At 41.7% G+C, this 21,387-nt stretch overlaps 1 protein-coding gene across 4 annotated transcripts in view; it reads left to right on the top strand.

Annotated features, from left to right (window-relative positions):
• PIK3C3 (phosphatidylinositol 3-kinase catalytic subunit type 3) overlaps nt 1-21,387 on the top strand; it is a 132,320-nt gene that overhangs the window by 91,442 nt on the left and 19,491 nt on the right. For all 4 annotated transcript variants that reach the window (XM_075932756.2, XM_075932755.2, XM_075932754.2 and 1 more), the window contains 2 exons: nt 5,530-5,698; nt 14,920-15,010. In XM_075932756.2, coding sequence (XP_075788871.2) covers nt 5,530-5,698; nt 14,920-15,010 — 260 coding nt within the window. The remainder of the gene's footprint in view (nt 1-5,529; nt 5,699-14,919; nt 15,011-21,387) is intronic.

The following is a 21,387-nucleotide window of genomic DNA, read 5'->3' as shown; positions in this document are numbered from 1 at the left end:
AGTTTAAAGAGAAGTTAGATAAATTCATGGAGACTGGGTCCATGGAGTGGTATTAGCCAGTGGATAGAAATGGTGTCCCTGGCCTCTGTTTTGGAAGGCTGGAGATGGATGGCATGAGACAAATGGCTTGGTCATTGTCTTCGGTCCATCCCCTCCAGGGTAGCTGGTGTTGGCCGCTGTGGCAGACAGGCTACTGGGCTAGATGGACTTTTGGTCTGACCCAGTACGGCCGTTCTAAGCTCAGGGCTCAGAGTCGGGGTTCTCAGTGGACCACCTTGATTTTCATGCACACCTGCTCCTGGGTGGCCAGGCTGGCAGCTATCCTGCCCTAAACTGCCACTTTCCTGTGCCCAGTGCGGAGGTCGTGGATGAGGTCCACTATTTCCGCACTAGACCAGGTGGGCGCCTGCCTCTTGCAGCCCCGGGCAGGCTCCTAGGAGCCGCCAGCCTGGTCCCGGGAAGAGGGGGAGGACTGGGGGGCATCGGGTGGGTGGCTCGATCCATGCCAGGTGCAGGGTCTGCTGGCTGGGTGCTGGCAGGCTTGCACCTGGCACGGGCACCGTAGCCAGACTGTAGCCCTTTAAGGGCTCCGGGGCCGGGAGGGGGGCAGAAGAGTTTCCCTGGTGGTGCCCAGAGTGGCCACCAGGGAAAGCTGGGGAGGGCTAGCCTCCCACTAGGTCGAATTAAATGGCTACACAGCCCTTAATTCGAACTAGTTAATTCGAACTAGGCGTTAGTCCTCGTGGAATGAGGTTTACCTAGTTCGAATTAAGCGCTCCGCTAGTTCGAATTAAGTTCAAACTAGCAGTTTGTATGTGTAGCGCCTATCAAAGTTAATTCTAACTAACGTTAGTTAGTTCGAATTAACTTTGTAGTGTAGACATACCCTGAGTGAGTACTAAGTATTCACTATTTTTAAAAGTTAGACTCCTCCTTCTCTTCCCCCATTGGGTAGTCTTATTATGGGGCATTGTTTGGTCACAAAGACAAGTCTTACTATATTTAATGTTATAGTAGAGGTTCTGGGATCCTATTTAAAAATATTTTACCTAATTCCAAGAAAAAGCAAACCCTAAAGTATAGTTAATTTAATTTAGAAAATACACTACTAGTGAAATAGGCCAATCTGTGGTTGACAATTATTTTTTTTATTCAGGAGGACTGTGACACTTTGCATTATTATCAAAGCTGTGGACTGATCACTAGTGCATTGTGAGTTGTAATCTGGGAAATTAAAACAATAGAGCAAGGTGTCAGGATCTTAATTGTTTAAACATTATCTTTCATGGTTCGGACCTGTAAACAGACTGTTTATTAAAAGTCTATTATTTGTATCATTAATTTATAGAAACCTGTATCCGTATCTGCTGTTAAAATGTTAAACTGATTTGTGATAGAAATGTAGCCATGTTAGTCTTGTTAGTCTTTAAAGTGCTACATTGTCCTGCATTTTGCTTAATCTGATTTGAACTTCATGTTTTGGAGCCATCTTAGTTATCTATGCAAATGTATTAATTATCATCTTTTATTCTGTATATACAGCGTTAAACACAAACATATTTAGTCACAAGAGTTTCTTTTGTTTTATCCACATGTCTCTTGACTCTTTAAGGTGACAGTTTTGAGTAAATGAACAGAAAAAAGAACCCTCCAAACATCTTAATTAAACATGCTTTATTACTTCGGTGTATATCAAAGCCTACATCTTTAAACATTAAGTTTATAAAACTCAATTTTTAAAAAGTGATTCACTTCACTGATTCACTTTATTATGTGTCTCAAGAAGGTTTTTGAGTACCAATTTCCTTATGTCTGAACCACTAATGATTGTAGCATTTGCCATTTACTGATTGCTTTGTATGCTAATTAAGCATCTTTGTTTTCTCCTTGAAAGCTGACCATTATGAAATTTGTCCCTTGATTGCAGTCCATGCTTATGACAGGTATCAGTGTTGCACATCCAGTGATAAAAAGTACTCAGTAAAAAGGGAAAGGACGTATGGCTTTTTGAAAGTATTGATGGTTCTGATGTTTAGAAGCAGGCACCTAGACGCTGTCAAAGTAAAGCATTTTTGGGAGTTCATAAATGTGGACTCTGGAGCTTTCATTTGAGAATTATTTTAAAAAATTCTCGGGCATATATTATTTTGAAAGGCTTTTTAGATGCATACTGAGTGCATGTTAGTTACTGCATGTGGTGCAAATAGTATAAAATCATATCATGTCTCTTCCTGAAATTACTTGGTGTTTAGATCTTCCTTCTGTGCCCTACATTTCATCCTCTCTGCTGCTTTTTGTGTGGGTTTAAATTACTGTAGTGATAGAAATTTTAACTTTTTTCTACTGAGAAACTATTCTGCGGGCTGATACACGTCTATAAAAATCCTTCTTCATATTTAGCTTAAATTTTCAAGCTATTGACCTCTTCGGACCACCCTAAATGATTCCTCTCCCCTCTTCACAGAGCTTGTTTCAAAAGGTCTAGTCTCCCTTCATCCTACTTTAGCCATCACTTAGACAAACTCGCTCATATATATTGTTCTTCTAATGGTTTCTTATAAATCAAGTCTCTCTAGTCCATTAATCATTGCTGCTTTTCTGAACTCCCTGCAACCTTGTTTATTCACTTGAGTTCAGGGTTGCTGGCGGTAGTTTGAACAGAAAAAAACATGAAAAAATGCATTCACTTTTTCATCAAATACTGAGTAGATCTATCACTTGTATGGAATTTTTTTTTTTCCAAAACATTTTGCCAGAAAAACCTTTTTCCTAATGTATGATTTGACTTATGTCAGTTATCAAGTAACAATGAGGACAACTGACCTAATAGATTCTCTTCTGTATAGATGACAGGTTATTGAATAACTCTTTACTGGGAGCTGTTCACAAACTTTTTATAAGTATTGATATTTGTCTGGCAGCTCACCCTTCCCAAGGTGAGATTGAGAGAGCTGCAATCGTTTCTAGTACCACATGAAATAGTTGGCATCTGTTTGCAAACTATTAAAACAGGTGCTTTGAGTATGGATACTAGACAATTCTGTTTGTTTTTTATTATAAAGAAAATGTGAATATAATTCTAAATTTGGATGGGTCCTTATTTTGCATAGACTTACTCTATTCTTACAGCCTAAAGAGTGAATAAGTCTGCTACGGTGCCTGGTGTAGCTAGCGCACAACTGTGAGTGCAAAACTCAGGTCAGACAGAAATCATTGCAGCCTCCCCTCTCGCCACCCAGACGAGATTATATCATCATTAGATTTCACCAAGCTAATAACAAAAGTGTACTTCTGGATCACTACATTAGTTCTTCTTTGGCACCACAGTAAGGCTCTCTACACCTTACTTTTCCATCCAGACGGACTAGACTTAATGCTTAATGGTTATCAAATCAAAATTCATTACTCTAGATTACTTTCAGCCCTGATAAGCCAATCACTTACTCAACATATGCTCAAGATCTCACCAAAAACATTACTGTAGCCAGTTCTTAAGTAAACTAAAATTTAAGCTGTTTTTTAAAATTAGGACAAAGTAATGAGTTATAGCAAGTTTAAAGCAGATAAAATATATTACAGGTGAATTAGGAATTTGTAGATTCAAAATAAAAGCAGTGTTTTAGCAATCTGCCAGTCTTGCAGTTCTCTCAAGGTTTTACCAAAGTGGATATGGGAAACTCTGCCTTGTTTCTGGAAAGCACCCTGACAACATCCATAAAGATCAAGAGATGGCAGGATTGTTCCCGAAGTCCAGTATTTACAGCTGAAAACATCCAGCCAACTGTTTTTAGCACATTTGTCCACAATTTCCCTTGGCTGAACGCACACTCTGTCTCTGTCTCTGTCTCTGTCTCTGTCTCTCTTCTCCCTCCCCCCCCCCTTTATTTATTCTTGGATCTGAACTTCTTATACTCCGTTCATCTGAAGAAGTCTGTTTTGCCCACGGAAGTTTGTGGTAACCTATGACTCCATGTTTGGTTAGTCTTTAAGGTGCTACTAGACTAGACTATTTGCTGTTTCCTAAGTTTTTAACATTGTGCTAGTCTAACAAGTGCAGTTGAGGCCAACAGACTTGCTGGGACCCTAGGCACACCTTGGTGTGTGGGAGGCTAGATCTGCACTTCTAGAAGGGACATAGCCTTGGGAAGAAGGGGCAGGACTGGAGCAACCTGTGAATGCCACCTGGAGCATGCCTGTCGGACTGCACCACCAGCCCTCAGAGTCACCTGGAATGTGCTACATGGTGCTCTGGCAGCAATTTAAAGGGTCCTTTGCTCCAGCTGCCACCACTCCTGAAGTAGCAGCAGCCAGGAGCCCTGGGCCCTTTTGAACAGCCAAACAATGGGGCAGTTGCCCTCCCCCCTCACCCTTGTTGGTGGGCTTGATCAAGGCGACACGATAATAGTATTTCTTCTGAAATACTGAACTAAATTACTAAAGGGGCTTTCATACAAGCTTCTGAAATATAGTCTTAAAATCAGAATCATGGCACTAAACTTTAGAGCGTTTTTTTAAAGTGAACAGTATTAATTACATACATGGGGCTTAACCACATTCAGACCACCTGTGAGCACGTACAGCTGTTTCAAAGCACTTCAGTTGCCAGTGATTTCAGGTGGGATCTGAATCTCCGGTTTCTTACTGAGGAGTCCTGTGGCACCTTGAAAACGAAACAGATGTATATAGGCAGGGCTTGACAAACCCTGGCGAGAGCCACTCGCCAGCCCTGCACTGCGCATGCTCCAGACCAGCACTGCGCATGTGTGAAGCGCCGGTGAATGGGGCGCGTGGAGCGACCGGCTGAATCTACTCGCCATGAGCAAGTAGATTACATTAATTATCAAGCCCTATATATAAGTATAAGTTTTTGTGGGCAATGACCCACTTTGTCAGATGCATGGAGATGAAGTGGGTCTTAGCCCATGAAAACTTATGCCCAAATAAATCTTTTTAAGGTGCCACAGGACTCTCCTTGGCAGTTTGTTTGGCTTATCACAGCTGAATTGCTAAAACAATATTCCTAAGAAAGACAGACTGAGAGAGGGAGAGCAACCCCCTGGTAGACCTAAAAGCAATGTAAAATCTACATTAGGAGTATTTTCATTTAATAAATACACAGTTGTACAATAGATTATCACTGATCCACAGAGTTTTCTTTAAAATTACCATCCACTTAATGACCTGTGTAAAATGAGTTCTTTCTCAGCTCAGTCATCCATGGACAAAAGTCTTTATGGCACAGCCTCAAGTGGCGCTCTCATCGGAAACATCTGCAAAGATATCAATAACTGAATGGACCTTAAAGGATAGTTTTCAGCTCAGACAAACATAATTTGGAATTGAGAAAATCAGACTCTGAAAGCTTAGTAATAGGCACAACAGAAGATACTTGGATAAAACTTTTAAGTGCATTCCGGTTAATATCAGCGGATTTAGTTTCAGGGTTAGCACCAGGATATTTTTTTTTGTACTGTATTAAATGTAATAGTAGAAAACGTTACACATTTGCATTTTTTCCTCCTAATACAGGTAAACTGTTTCACATCGATTTTGGTTACATTCTGGGTCGTGACCCTAAGCCGCTGCCTCCCCCGATGAAGCTGAATAAGGAAATGGTGGAAGGTATGGGAGGTACTCAGAGCGAGCAGTACCAAGAGTTCCGTAAACAGTGTTATACAGCGTTTCTGCATCTCCGCAGGTAGCGTCAGTCGTTCCACATTAACAGTTGCTTGATGAAGAGCGGATGGTGCTTCCCACCAAAAAACCATGACACTCTATATAATAGATTCCTGTTGAGGTTCATGATGTAATAAAGGAGAGACAAGATGGGAACTTTTGAGTTCTACTCATGCTTTTGGCACTGACTACCTTTCTGTAACATTTGTCGTTAGGTAGAGGCCCTTCTAAATACAAGGCCATGAAAAACGTGCCACTGACTGTGAAATATGGACTCTTGCCATGAAATCTGGTCTTATGTGCTTTTACCCAGGGGTGGGCAAAAGGGCCTCCACAGGCCCACTCTGGCCTGCCTAGCAAGTTGATCTGGCCCGTAGAGGCCCTGCTGCTCCCACCACCCCCAAGCCAATCAGGGTTTGGGGGTGGGGGTCGCGTGCAAAGTCTCCTCCTGCCCTGCAAGGAGCGCATGGCACTTAGAAGCGCTACCTGCTCCTGGCAGGGCGGGAGGAGACTTCGCACACTCCCCCCACACCCAAGCCCTGATTAGCCTGGGGGTGGAGGGGAGCGCGCAGTGTCTCCTCCCACCCTGTGAGGGGCATGGCGCTTCTAAACGCCGCATGCTTCTTGCAGGGTGGGAGGAGATTTTGCGCACTCCCTCCACCCCAGACCAATCAGGTGGGGAAGCAAGGAAGTGTCCTGGCCCCACCCCTTCTGCCTGAGGCCCCATCCCTTCTGAGGTGGGGGGGGGGGGGGGACTAGGGGCCACTACAAAAATTTCTCATTTGATGCCCAGTCAAAAATTATTGCCCACCCCTTCCCTATGCTATACAGATTTCATGGGGGAAGACCACTGTTTCTCCAGCTGGGGAGTTGGGTTCTGACCCAAACCGCAGGGGTGTCGTAAGGATATTTGGGAAGGCACCATTAGGTTTGCACTGCCTTCAGCGGTGGTGCTCAGAGTGTGGTAGGTGCTGACCAACAGTGCAGCTCTCAAGGCAGCAGAGCAGAAGTAAGGGTTGCAATACCGTACCATGCACCTAGCCAGCAGCTGCCTCTCTCTCGCTGCCAAGCTATGAAGGCAGCACCACTGCCAACAGCAGCACACAAGTAAGGGTAGCCATACTACACTCCCCTTCCTGTAACCTTGTGACCATCCCACAGCTCCTTTTAAATTAGGATCCCCATAATTACAACACCATAACATTTCCATTTTAAATAGCTGAAATAATGAAATTTACAGTATTTAAAATCCTATGACCCTGAAACTGACCAACATGGAATTTGGTATGGCCCTCATTGTTATAAAGTATTTTTGGTCCAAAGATCTCAAATTCTACAAACACTGACCTTTGTCACACTTCTTCAAGATAGCATGTGATAGATAATTATTCAGGAGACAAGTTCTTCTGTTGTTTATCAAATCTTGGAATGTTCTATGGTTAAGCAAATTGGTGTCCCAGTTATCAGTGATGAAATACAGAGCCTTTCAATTCTTGATTACGACCCCTAAATTCAGATTAGTAACAGCCAAACACATTTATCCTCTGTTAGGTGGTCTGTGATCTGCATGAGTTGACTAGGGTGGCCTTAGTTCTGTTTCTGCAGAATAGGTAAGAAACTTCAGAAAGATTTGAACGGACATAGAGACTAAACTATCACACTCTCCCCTTACCACTAGAACGTCCTCTTTCAGAGTTCAGGCACAGGATAGGAGAATCTTGCATTACCATGGTCTGTCTTGTGTACAAATAAGACTTGTGTTTTCTATTGTAAGCACCTTTTACCATGCCTTACAAAATTCATTTAAAATATGTTGCTTTGTTTGTCCTTTGGGTGGCAGAATGGTTCAGCTTTGCTGCTTGTTCTCTTTGAACAGTGAGCAGATGAATGGTTTCTCTGTTTGCCAAGTGATACAGGAAGTCTTTCATGGAGATACACAAATTCCACTTTAATAGCTGGATTGTCTAGTATAAAATACTCCAAACCCTGGAAAAAAGTATATTGAACAATAGTGATCTTAGAAAGAAAGCAGACAAGATAATGTGAAATGATTGCTAAAGAAATATAAAAGGTGTTCTGTCTTATTGAAAGGAGAAAAAACTAACTACCTTTATAACTGTCATTGATAATGGATTAGCAGCAATTCAGCACAATGAAAAAACAAAGACAAGTTATTAATCAGCAGCCACAATAACTCCCATCACTCTGGAGAATAATCATGAAGGGATTAACCTGTGTACTCTGCATGCAAAGTATAAGTCAAAATTATTTGAGAAATGAATTTATTATACAAAATTACTCCTTCCCGGTGTTTCCATAGGTGCTTTAAAGAGATGTAAGTTGACGTTCACTATTTCAATAGAAAAAGCTTTTAAATTCCTGCCAGTTTATCTGTTGAATTAACTAGTTAGCACAATGATTGGCAGCAGAGGACTTGCTTAGTAGCATGGCGTGCACTGATCCAGTAATTTTGATACAAAATTAACATTTTTAAAAAGCAGTTGAAATCCTTAGGCATTCAGTTGTAGTTGAAGAGAGTATATTTAAGTATAAATACAGTTTAACATGAAAATATTTTTATTATACAGATACAAAATATGAACGTGCAGTTCTAGATAAATCTGAATCTGTCATGTTCATAAAGTTCTTAGGATCTCAATGTTAAAAGCATAAAGGCTGTACTATAGGGGTCTTAATAGCAAGTTCTGAGCATCTGTGGCTCAAAACAAACATTAGCAGACATGTGTACTTACTGAGATGGCTGATGGATTAAAGCAGGGGTGGGCAATAATTTTTAATCTGGGGCCACTCCCAAGATTTTGGCAAGTGGTCAAGGGCTGCACTTCTATGGAGGTGGTACGGGGTCCGGAACAGAGGTTGGATGCTGAAAGGAGTTTGAGTAGGAGACTGGGTGAAGAAGGGGATGTGGAGTTTGAGGGGGAATTTGAGTGAAAGGGTGTGTAGTGATCTGGGGCAGCGGTTTGGCGTGCAGAGGGTAAGGGAGCAAGAGAGGATTCTGGCCTGGGAGAGGAGTGTAGGAGGGGGTGCATGGCCTGGGATGGAGTTGTGACCTAGGATAAGGGGGGAAAGAGGTACAGAAGGTTTGGGTGGTGACCTGCGGCAGGTAGTTGGGGAGGAATGAGGGGGTGGGATGCCAGAGGTAGGCTCTGGCAGGGAGGTGCCTATCTAGCCAGCGGCACTGCAGGAACCTGAGGCAAGCTAGCTGCTGCAGTCCCCGGCTGGTTGCCTGGCTGTTGCACATGGCTCTGGTGTGGGCATGGGGGTAGTGGGAGGGAGGCTAGAAATTGGCCAGTGGGAGCTGGAAGATTTTGCTGGGGTGCAAGGCAGTGCACAAATCCAACAAATCCTCCCTCCCCACCTTCCAGAGCAGACAGCAGATAGCCTTTGAAGTACAGGCAGTCCCCGGGTTACGTACAAGATAGGGACTGTAGGTTTGTTCTTAAGTTGAATCTGTATGTAAGTCGGAACTGGCGTCCAGATTCAGCCGCTGCTGAAACTGATCAGTTTCAACAGCAGCTGAATCTGGACGCCAGTTCTGACTTACATACAGATTCAATTTAAGAACCCCAGGCATCCCCAAGTCAGCTGCTGCTGAAACTGATCAGCGGCTGATTCCAGGAAGCCTGGGGCAGGGGCTTCCTGTAGTCAGACACTGGTCAGTTTCAGCAGCGGCTGACTTGGGGACGCCTGGGGCAGAGCAGCTGGGGTGCTGCTGGGTTGGTCCAGTAGCGCCGCCGCTCCTCGGCGCTACTGGACCAACCCAGCAGCACCCAAGCTGCTCTGCCCCAGGCGTCCTGATTCAGCCGCTGCTGAATCTGTCCAGCAGTGGCTGAATCAGGACGCCTGGGGCAGAACAGCTGGGGTGCTGCTGCGTTGGTACAGTAGCGCCGAGGAGGGGCGCTATGGGACCAACTGGCAGCGCCCCAGCTGCTGTACCACAGGTGTCTGGAGCAAAGCCACGGAGCACGGGGGCAGCGGGACAGCCCAGATGCGCCGTGGCTGTCCGCTGCCCGCGTGCTCCGCGGCTTTGCTCTGCACCCCCCCCCCCCTCCTGGTCTGCAGACCAGGGGGATGGGGGGGGGCAAAGCAGAGCCAAGCCCCGGAGCACGCGGGCAGCACGCGTCTGGGCTGTCAGCTGATCTCGCGCTCCGCGGCTTGGCTCTGCTTTGCCCCCCCCCCTCCCCCTGGCCTGCAGACCAGGGGGCCGGGGGGGGGGCAAAGCAGAGCCAAGCAGAGCCAAGCCGCGGAGCGCGCGATCAGCTGATAGCCCAGACGCGTCTGGGCTGTCAGCTGGCCGGGAGCTCCGGGGCTTGGCTCTGCTTTGCCCCCCCCATCCCCCTGGTCTGCAGACCAGGGGGAGGGGGGGGGGCAAAGCAGAGCCAAGCCTCGGAGCGCGTGGGCAGCGGACAGCCCTGTCCGCTGCCCACGTGTTCCGCCGCTTTGCTTCCTCTCCCTGGTCTGCTGGAGACCAGGGAGAGGAACCCCGTTCGTAACTGCGGATCCGACGTAAGTCGGATCCGCGTAACTCGGGGACTGCCTGTAGCTGCATCTGCTCTGTGCACAAGTGTCCCAGCAAGGCAGCCACAGTCTAGTTCTGGCGGCTTGGAAGGCTGGATCCAACCCGCTGACCGCCTCTTGCCCATCCCTGGATTAGCAAATGGAGGACTAGGCTATTGTCATAGTGCATGCTGGCATTAAAATGTGTTTGATACACGGACAGTTGTATAAGTTAATTAGGTTATTTAACATTTTGTAGCCCATAGTTAAGGTTTAAGCAAATTTTATATTTCAAGTCTAATTTTCATTCCCATTCACCCCAATCTTCAGCAAAAGTAAAACCAAGCCCCTGAAATTTCACATGCTGCGAAGAGAACAGAAGTCATAATGCTGTTTGTTACATTAATTAAAAAGTTCCTATCCATTACTTTGTTCAGCATTTACGAATCTCTTTGTGGCTCATCTCCAAAATGTCATGTTTATGATATTCAGTTTTATTCTGTTGGTCTTGCTGAGAAATGCCTTTCAGGAATTTGTTTGTTAGTTTTGTCTTGTTTGTTTATTGTATTTGTGTTGTGTGTTGTTTCAGATTATTCATGGCACAATTAGATTAGTATTCACTTGTTCATAAGCTTATGATTCTAAAGTAAATGTGAGATGATAAACTATGGGCTTATCAGAGTCATAGATGTAGACCATGATTTAACTAGGTAATTAAGGACATATTTGAATATCTCCTGAGTCAGGGCCTTAATGAGGAAGTATGGAAACTCCATGACTCAGCCACACAAAATCAGGAATAATGTAAGAGAGAGGAGGCTTGCAGCACATATGGAAATACGTCTAGTTAACATTTGTTGGCAGTGATGAAGAGAACAGTTTAGAGAGAATCAATAGAGATTCCCAGATTTCATATCTACTGACCTGCAATATGACTTTTTGAGATCCTGAATGTCCTTCTATGAAAATGTGTTTTGCTTTCTTTTTGTTTTTGTTTTTTGTTTGATTGAGGCTTTCTGAGTAAACAGTCTGACATAAATTTAGTCTTTTTTTTCCAGACCATGAATCTAGAACCAATGATTGTAAAGTACTTGGACTTTTGAAGTGTGTATGTGGTATTTTTTTCCTCTTATTGATTCATATAAGTGTGATTAGTCCTTGTAAGTTGTAAGAAATCCAAAATTAAAATTGTTAGCCTAGATGGAATTTATAATTTTCTTCTAAATCAGTGCCGTGTATATATACACAAGAAATGAGATGACTAATTGTGTGTGTGTGTGTGTGTGTGTGTGTGTGTGTGTGTGTGTGTGTGTGTGTTTTTATATATATATATATATATACATACAGAGAGAGAGAGATGAAGCACATATAATTGACTCTATATAATCAGTCATCTCATCACTTGTATAGAGTCAATTATATGTGCTTCATAGATTGAAAGGGTAGAAATAGTGTTCTGGACTTTTAAAATTGTTTGATTACTTTTTTGGACCTCAGACCACCGTAATCACTCTGGGTATGTCTAAACTACACTAATCTTTCGAAAGAGGATATGCAAATTCCCACGGAATTTGCATATCTTCTTCTGATCGCATTTTTGAAAGAGGATCTTTTGAAAATGAAAGTAGTCTGGAAGCAAGGGGGTTTCCGGAAAAAACCCTTTTTCGAAAGAACTGTCAACCTCCTTTTTTAAAAGAAGAGTGGGGGGGAGTTCAAAAAAACTTGTCTAGACTTTCATTTTCAAAAGATTTTTGTAGTTTAGATGTACCCTCTGTGAACTCAACCTTGGTTTGTAGGAGTTGAAGGCCAAGAAAATCAGATGTTTTAAATGCACGATTATAGGGAATCTCACATTTTTTCAGCCCTCATCCGGTGTTGTTAAAAATAACACTAAGCAAAGGAACATCTGACTTGACGTTAGCTAATGGAGTACTGCATTCGTACATGATTTATTGAAGAGCCTAAAGGCTCAACTGGTTTAGGATCCCAGCTGGGAAAGAGGCTAGTTGTAGGTAATAAGATTAAAATTGAGGAGCATTTAGGATGTAATGTTAACAATTTGATTTGATTCAAAATACTTAGATGAGCACAGCAGAAATAACATAAGAGCCTTTGTCTTTCAGAAAGCTGACACTGAAGGAATCTGAAATTGTCTAAGGAGTTTTTATCGTAGTTTTTATGATGTATTTGAAATCAAGTGCATAGAAATGGGAAATATAGAAACAGTTGGAAGGGCAGCAATTGCAATGCATGCCAGTAAAATCCAAATAGATAGAAGGGCAAAGAGTCTAATTTGGCTGAGCAGGGGCACAAAGCAGCATGAATAATGTGCAGAAAGCGTATAGCTTTTAAAGTAGAATCAATCTGGTTAGGGGAAATAAAGCATGTTAAGGATAGTTGAACCTACAAAAAAGATTATATTTCAGCTAATTCAGAAGGCTTATTTAAATATTTATGGTAGAAAGTAAGACAATTTTTTCCAGCAAAAGTAACATCAAATATGAGATTTGTTAAAGAATCTTACTTCTGCCTATATATGAGGAGTGATAGTTTGTAGAATACTCTTAAGTGTTAGTATGCAGATAATGGTCTTGGGGCTTCTGGAGCTCTCAAAACTTTGGACATTAATGAAATAGACTATCCAATCCACATTGTTAAAATGTGTGAAATATAGAAGTACCTGAGTGTTAGAAATAAAAGTTGATATTTTTAGATGGCATTCCACAATTGGTTGAATTCCTGAGAACAGAGAACTGGCAAAAATATGAGCAGTGTACAAGAAAGTATCTTGAAATAGAATCTCTGCATATTTTGGTTTCATGTCCAGATTCACAAAAGAGAACTTTCTTTGGCTTTGCAATGCTTAAATGGAGTCAGCTCTGTACACAATCTGCAGAGAATTTAGTTGTCAACCTCTACTTGGATCTGGCCAAGCAAGTGGGAACTGAAATGCTTCAAAGTTTTTTAACTTGGGCAAATAGAGATGTGCTTTTATGGGGACTGCAAAAGATACATCCCAGTCTCCAAGGCAACTGCTCTGCTGAATCTTACAGCCTTGCTTAAAAGTATTGAGGCACTAGAACATCTCAGCAAGATGGTTTAGATTTTTCCCAAAACTTTTCTTTCCCTATTGTTTAAACCGTTTCCCCAAAATTCCCTCCTTCTCTAACACCAAAATCAGCTTGAATTATTTAACTTGGACAGAATTCAGTCATTTATAAAATAGGTCTTGTAATGGAACATGTCAGGCAACCTTAACTGTAGGCAGTGATTCAGCTCAGCATATAAGCAAATTTATTTGATTTGCACACAATGGAAACAAAAAATTGACTGATAAGAGGGTTCTGTTTAGTTCATTAAAAATGTGGATTTATTATCTGATTTGTTTTTTTTAGATCAGTGCTGTCCTTTTTTACGATACTAAAATAATCAGACAATTTGCACGGTAATGCATATGATCATTGGCTTGTTTATATTCAGAAGCTGTACTGAAACAATTTTGCTATTTTGAATTCTCTTTCTATCACCTTCTAAGCTCCTAAAATGCTTTTTTAAAAGACATTCTCCAAATTGAGTAAGTTTACATTTTTTTTCCCCAATAAGGGGGGAAACTCTGTGGATCAGATCAAGGAAGTTTCCAATTCGTTGAACAGCTTGAAAATTATCCTCTAAAACAGTTAATGTTGCAGTAGTGAAATGGTTGTCTTTAAAAACACTCATGAGTACTTGCAGCCATCTCATGTTAAATTGGAAGACTCTGATAGCTACAGTGTCACTCTTTTTAATGGTGATAAATGACCTTTTATGTTTCAGACATGCAGCATACTTACCCAGGTTATTACTGATTCACTGAGCAGCTGCAGTCTTCACTCTAGTTAAACCAGGTGGCTAAGGAACATGCTCATCCTGTTTAGACAATCTCCCATGCAACATCTTCATACATATGTTGTATTTGTAAAGACTTTAATGTTTTAAAAAATGTTAATTTAAGTAGGTATCTGTGTTGTATAGCTATTTCATGGACTGCCACTTTTTAAAGAAATATACTTCGGGGTCCCTTTAATCTAGGGTCCGTCTGTATGTCGGGTGGAATAGAAAGGTACAAAAGAGATTAATGTGCTTGACTCCAGAAATATTTGCTGCTGTAAACTGTGTTACATAGTTCTCCAGCTAAACATTTCTCAATGTTTTTAGATGTTTAAAAGAAAAAAAAATGGAACAAACAAAGTGAAAAGAGCAAAAAAGAAAATGGAGCAAAAAAGTGAAAGCTTTTTTTATCTGGCACTTAAACCAGCATTGTCGGCTGATGTCATCAGCAGGTGCCTCCTTCTCTCTCAACCTGCCTTCGGCACTGCTGAATGATGTCATCAGCCTGCACTTCCTTCCCCCTCATCCTGCCTCGAGCTGCCTAATCCTTTGCTTAAGTATCTGGCACATTCAATTAAGCGGCAACTGGCATTCCCCATGAGTGTTGGATAACAAAGTTTTCACTGTACTACAGCTTTTGAGACACAATGGTTAAAATTTTCAGTGCAAAACAAACAACAAGGCCATTGTATTCACAACAAGAACACATGTCCAAATAATGTGTACAGATCATCTCTTTTGTGCATTACAACTTACATTGCCCAAGATAGAGGGCAATAGTTTAAATGAGGAAAAAAACTGAAACAAGAGATTGTTGTTTGCCAAATGTTTCTTAACTGATTTTGCTATTCTTGTTAGGTATTCCAACTTGATCTTGAACTTGTTTTCCCTCATGGTGGATGCAAACATTCCAGATATTGCTCTTGAACCTGACAAGACTGTAAAAAAGGTAAATGCAAAACTTTATTCATTACATAGACTAAGCAAATTGCATACTTCAGCTGTTTCTTAAGTAGTTCATATCGGGTAACCTACTTGTAATTATGATTTCTGGACTACTCATTCCAAAGATGATGGAGCTCAGGCAATTCTTAGAATCATTGCAGTTCAAGATGGAAAATATCTGTTGAGTCATCTAGTGCATTCACCTGCAAGCACAAGAGTATTTGCTATTGTACATGTATTAGACCATTATCCAGTCTAGTTGTCCCAGATGATGGGTTTCCACTACTTAGGGAGACAAGGAGCTTCAACACAGCGTGCACACAATCTGTTATGTTCATAAGAACTTAGGAATTGCTATACTGGATAACCACTGTGGTCCAGCTAGTTTAGTATCCAGCGTGATAGTGATAAATACCAGATGTTTCTGAAAGATGCAGGCAATGTCTTGCTAGGGAAATATGAGAGAAACTGCTGCCCTGTGAAGGTCTCTTGTTAATCCCCATTAGTCATGTGACACTAGGCAGTTTCCACACTGTAATGTTAATTGATTATCGATTATCATGGGTTCTTTCTCAAACTAGGCTACACAAGTTTCTCTCAGAAACTTTTTTCTTTAAGGTCTTTTCAATTGCACTGGCCAAAAAGCCACATTTCTGTTTCACAAAACATCAAGGTTTTAGGTCTTGGTTTTGTTCTGTATCATTGTAAGCCACCTGGCTCAGTTCTGGGCCCCAGATCTGTAAATAAGGGTTCATCTACACAGCAACACTATTTCTAAATAACTAGCGTTATTTCAAAATAACGTAGTCCGTGTCTGCACAGCAGGCAGTTATTTCGAAATAATGTTGAAATACTGTCAAGCTGGAGGACTTCTTACTCCAACTCCTGGAACCCTCATTGTATGAGGAGTAAGGGAAGTAGGAAGAAATAGTGCTGTATTTCGAAATAAGTGCTGTGTAGACACTCCCAATTTCGAAATAAGCTTTTTTGAAATGAGCTACGCAATTGACATAACTCAAAATAAGCTATACAAATTGAGCTAAGCCCTGCTGTGTAGACACACCACAGGTGTTCAGTGACAGGGTGGGGCAGTCAGACAACAAAATCACAGCCCTAGTCATTGGGTGAGACCAGGCCATACTGCCGGGCGGGGCAGGTAAACAAAACCAGTTCCACACTTAGTAAGCCCAGGCCCTGGTGAAGGGCAGGGCAGGTAAGCAAACACAGTTCAAGTGGTCCCAGGCCCTACTGCCGGGTGGGACAGACAGACAGCAGTTCACTGTTCAAGTAAGCCCAGGCACTGGTACAGGGCGGGGCAGGCAAATATACAGATCACTGGCAAGAGAGGGGGAGCCTGCCACCCAGTATGTGGGGTGGCAGGGGGATGCAGGCCTTCCCAGCTCCACCACATCCTGGTCCAGGGCCGTAGCAGTGGTAGCCTGGGCTGCCACTGGGATTAGCAGGGATCCAGCCCACAACACGCTGACACCCTACAGGATGGTGAGGTCAGCCTGTTGTCAGCTTCCCCTGGGCCGTTTCCTAACTCCCCATCAGCATGTACCTCACTCCACAGTTGATGCAGGTTCTAGGGGTCATTGGAGTCTCTACCCTCCAGCAGGGTAAAAAGAGCTTCCTCTTCTGCATGGGGGCCCGGTGGTCTGGGCCAGTCCTTAGCCTCAGCATGCTCATCAGTGGCCTCCCTGCTCAGAAGCTTAGGGCAAGCTTCTGCCTCCTCTGGCTGCTGGGGCCTTACTGAGCTCCTGGGCTGGGCATTTATATTATTCGCCCCGCCCCTTGGCTTCCAGTGTTTTAAAGGTGTCAGACCAGGCTCGGTCTACCTGGACTCAGAGAGGAGTTCCTCCCCTTCTGGGTCAGTGAGTGGCCACCTTTGCTCACTACAATTATCAACAGAAATACCTTGTGAAGTATTTTGTGGGGGGGAAACAAGATATTTACTGCAGAATAGCTGATAGTCAAGTGGTCTGAATTTGGCAGAGCAGGGGTTTGAACTTAGGTCTCTCTGTAAAGTCTCTATGACTGGACAAGATGGAATGAGGCTCTGTTTTAAAGATCCGATGGTTTTCTGGTGCATTCTTTTTCTTTTTGTCATTGACTGAAACTGTCATCAAGAAATATAATTGGCAGTCATGCCAGATTTCGGAAGTCTTGGTCCTTTTCTCATCTGTAGCCTTCAGGTTCTGACATACCACTTATTTTGATCTCATTCATCTCTGTCCAAAGTTCACTGTTGCTTGACATAATAATATTCATTCTCGCATTGGACATTCTCTTATGATATTGTTTTTATCAAACTGAGTCTCCCAGTGTTCGTTGCCAATTAGGATACAGCATTCGTGTCCTTATTAATATCTTGGCATCTACATCTTTCATAAGATGCACTGTCCTGGGGTTTCTCCCTCTTTACTGCCTCCTAAAATAAGTGCCCACCACCTATTTAATGAATTCTTTAAAAGAAATGCACATCTGTTCCATCATTTGAAATGCTGCTTTGTTAGGAAGAAAATACATTGCTTAAATCTGTTGGTTATGCAAAAAAAAAACCCTAAGGCAACAGGGCATCTTAAAGTCGTTTTGTGTACACAGCACAGCAAGATATTCACCAGTTCTGTAAGGTGGTGTGAATTCACTCTTGACATACTCAAAAGAATAACTAGCAGTCCTTTATTAGATTGAATTTATTTGTTCAATTTTGTTATTCCTTTATTAATCACATTTTTCTTACATGACTGTTTTTTTTTTCTTTCACCCTTCTAAGTCAGCATTCAGGTTTTCAAACAAATTCCTGTAGCTTCAAAACACTATATTGTTTAGAAGCTAAGAGAACCCTTCCTTTGCATGAATTTTAATGCTTATAGTTTAAAAAAGATACCACTTTGAATTCACTACTAGATTTTATGTAAGAATTCCAGTTTATAGAAGGACTCCATTATCTTTAAGGAAAAACTGATCCTATGACCTCTCTTAAAGGCAGAAATTGGCTTTATAACCTACTAAAAATCTATAGTTCTATCCAAAATAACATTGGTGTTTGTACAGATTCTATACTCTTGGTGTGTTGACTTCCTTTTTACTTAAATTATATTATCCTTATACATTGTTAGCAAGAAAAATTAGGCACCAACATTATCGTGGTGCCCTGTAGAACATGGGTAAATCACTGCTAGAGTTAAGACAAGGCTGTTGTTGCAGTATAGGTATTTCAATTATTAAATGTGCAATGGCCTGTCTGATACCAGTTATGGGTTGTTGTTTTTTAATACTAATAATACAGGGACCATCTGTTTTACCTTTCTTAGACTAAGTGACAAGCTTGTTCAGTCATTTAACAAGATAATACTGTATCTCATTGTAAGAGAATTAAATAGATGTTTTCAGGTTTCCAGTTGATTTTTTGAAGCTTTAAACGAAAAAAATCCATATATATTTCAAGAAACTCAGATTAGTCAAAGATCCATTTTAGACTGGCCTGTAAAATTAAATTACTTTTGGTGTCTGAGTAAAGTCAATAGCCATTTCAGACATGATATCACTTTCATGGAAGACTGAGGTGAAGATTTAAAAACATTATGTTTACCTAAAAAGTCCTAGGCCTCTTAATGCAGATGGAATTTCTAAGCCAGCATTTTCCCATTTAGTACCGAAGTAAGTACTCCAGTTCTGCTATTGTTAGTTTTACAGTGACTATACTTTTAATGACTGGCTATTCATCCAGCATGGTTGCCTTCAGACAGGAAAAACCTGCTGAGTTGGCTGAAGTAATGAAGTAAATTCAGCAAGGAAATAATGTTTAGGAGAACCCACTTTTACACTTGATGAGGAATCAGAGTAGATTTGTAATTATTTTGGTGATTAAATTGTGTGTGGATGTAGGGAAGTAGAATGCATTTTTTAAAGCTGATGCTCATAATCTTCAAGAAAGGCAGACTCACTGAAGAGGGCTATATCCTTTAATTTTTCTAATGAAGAATGCAGTTGCTATAGTGATCCAGCACACTGAAGTATTTCAGTAGACACAACTATAATATCATTAGTATAAATGGCTGTAGATTACTCTAACAATCCTTTATTTATATAGACAGAGAGGGTGGGGACTAGAAGACAAAGGAACATGTTTATCTTTAGGCATCTGAAATTACTTTTAGTTAAAGCTAGTGGAGGTGAGACTGTGAATATATTACAGCTCTTTGTTTCCAGTGAACATTATATGTTGAAGGTGCAGGGACTGTCAAGATCAGTACTGAAAGAGGGAAAAAAATAATCTTTAAAGTAGAAGATCTTTTAAACTTATCAGTATAAAACTTGCTTCCTTCAGTCCCTAATGTTAGGCTGATCATTATGGCACCGGATAAAAATCCAAGTAAAACAGAATGCAGACGAACTCTAAGGCAGCCAGTTTTTACAGATTGAGGTGTCTTTCATTCTACTTCACCACCACCACCACCAACAATCCATGATGAAACAGAGCATGTAGTGGCTGTTTGGTGTATTCCCTCTAGGTGCACGCAGATGAATTGTGAGAACAATGTCCCTTTTTTTTTCCTGTTTGTGCAAATCAGGACGTGACACGGTCAGTTGACAAGCAGCTGCATGAAAGCGGATTCCATGGAATGAAGTCAGTCTGATTGTATATGGTCATAGTAAAATAACAATATAATTTTTAAATGTTGTTAATGAAGTTAAGTAACTTTTTTCAGGAAGAAAAATTACTTAGAGACTAATATTTGATTGCCACTGGAGATGTCCATTAACTGAGAAACCAGGGGTTCAAAATTATGACCTTCTAAACCATCTTTTGCACCTTAGGCTGTGTCTAGACTACATCCCTCTTTCGAAAGAGGGATTTAAATTAGAAACTTCAAAATGGCAAATGAAGCGGGGATTTAAATATCCCATGCTTCATTTGCATAATCGCGTAATAGCGCTCTTTTGAAAGCATCATTTCTAAAGTAAAACCGCCATTTCGGAGAAAAACTCCTCAAAAATGAGGAGTACAGGATCTTTCGAAACAGCCTGCCGTTTTCGAAAGAACCACGTCTAGACTGCAGTTTTACTTTCAAAATGGCACTTTTTTGAAAGCACGCCATTACGCAATTATGCAAATTAACTATCCCATGCTTCAAGCCCTGCTTCATTTGCAATTTCAAAGTGTCTAATTTACATCCCTCTGTCGAAAGAGGGATGTAGTCTAGACACAGCCTTATACATGACATTTGCAAAAGCATTAAGTATGAAGAGAAAAATACCAGCACGCTGAAGTTTGGACAGAAATACAAGGTTTTGGGGGGGCGGGGGTTTAATAAATCAAAGCTGCTTTCTCCAAAGAATCCTCTTCCTTCCTGTAGCATGTGTTTTATCTCAAGAAACTAGCAGGCAGAATGTAATTTTATAATCAACCTTCAAGCTAACTGAAAGCAAATTGCCAGATATCACTTGAGTCCGATAAGTGTGAAATATGTGACTGGGGAATAAAATATTGAAATCCCAGCATGTGTCATGTACAGCTTTCTGTAAGATAAGTATAGATTGCACTCGATTGACATGGTTTATGGCACAGTATAGCAGGGTTTTCTGCACATCTCATCTGTGAAGATATTTTCACAATCTTTATTCAGAGGGGAAGATACAATGCCAAACTGTGACTTTTACTGTTTACCGGCTAGGAAAACTGTGAAATGTATCAAGTGCCATGTGTCTTAAACCCATGCCTGGGGAATGGCCAAGTGACAGCCTTGCCCTCTGTGCCTCATTCAGAAGAGGGAACTACAGCTCTTGTCCTATCACCAGAGGCTAAACCCAGAGACTCAGCTTGGTCAGGTGTCTAGCAGCAGACTACTGATTAGACACCATTGGATATAAAGCTTCCTGGTTTTGTCCCGCCCATTATCTGTACAGCTAGTTGCTAGGCCTGCTGTGCTGACCAGACCCCTGAGACTAAGTTTCTGCCTCCTTACCTGGTTCCCATTTATCACTCCTGTTATCATTCTTTGCTCCTGTTACTTCTCCTGACTGAAGCCTGACCCTTGGTATGACTTCTCACTCTAGTTCTGGCTTAATCCTGGATGTCTCTCCTCATTCCAACTCTGGCACTGATCCTTAGTGTCTGGCTCCTGACTCTGACTCTAGCTTTGATCTTTGCTTGACCTCTGACTGCAGCTCTGATTCCACCCCCGATAGACCTTTTGTTAAACCCCCCTCCTTTCCTCCTCTCCCCCAGGGTTCCTGATAGCAAATACAGAATTGAATGAGTTTGATTTTTCAAGCACCAACATCTCCCAGCAACTTGAGCTGGGGATGTGGTTCTACGGTATTTCTGAAAATCAGTGCTTATTTTCTTTAGCAACCATCTTTTTCAGGTTCAGA

The sequence above is a fragment of the Pelodiscus sinensis genome, chromosome 6, assembly GCF_052426305.1.
Source record: "Pelodiscus sinensis isolate ZL-2025 chromosome 6, ASM5242630v1, whole genome shotgun sequence".
Lineage (NCBI taxonomy): Eukaryota > Metazoa > Chordata > Testudines > Trionychidae > Pelodiscus > Pelodiscus sinensis.
Note: the sequence above shows the minus strand (reverse complement) of the source record. Positions and strands in the feature narration are given on the sequence as shown.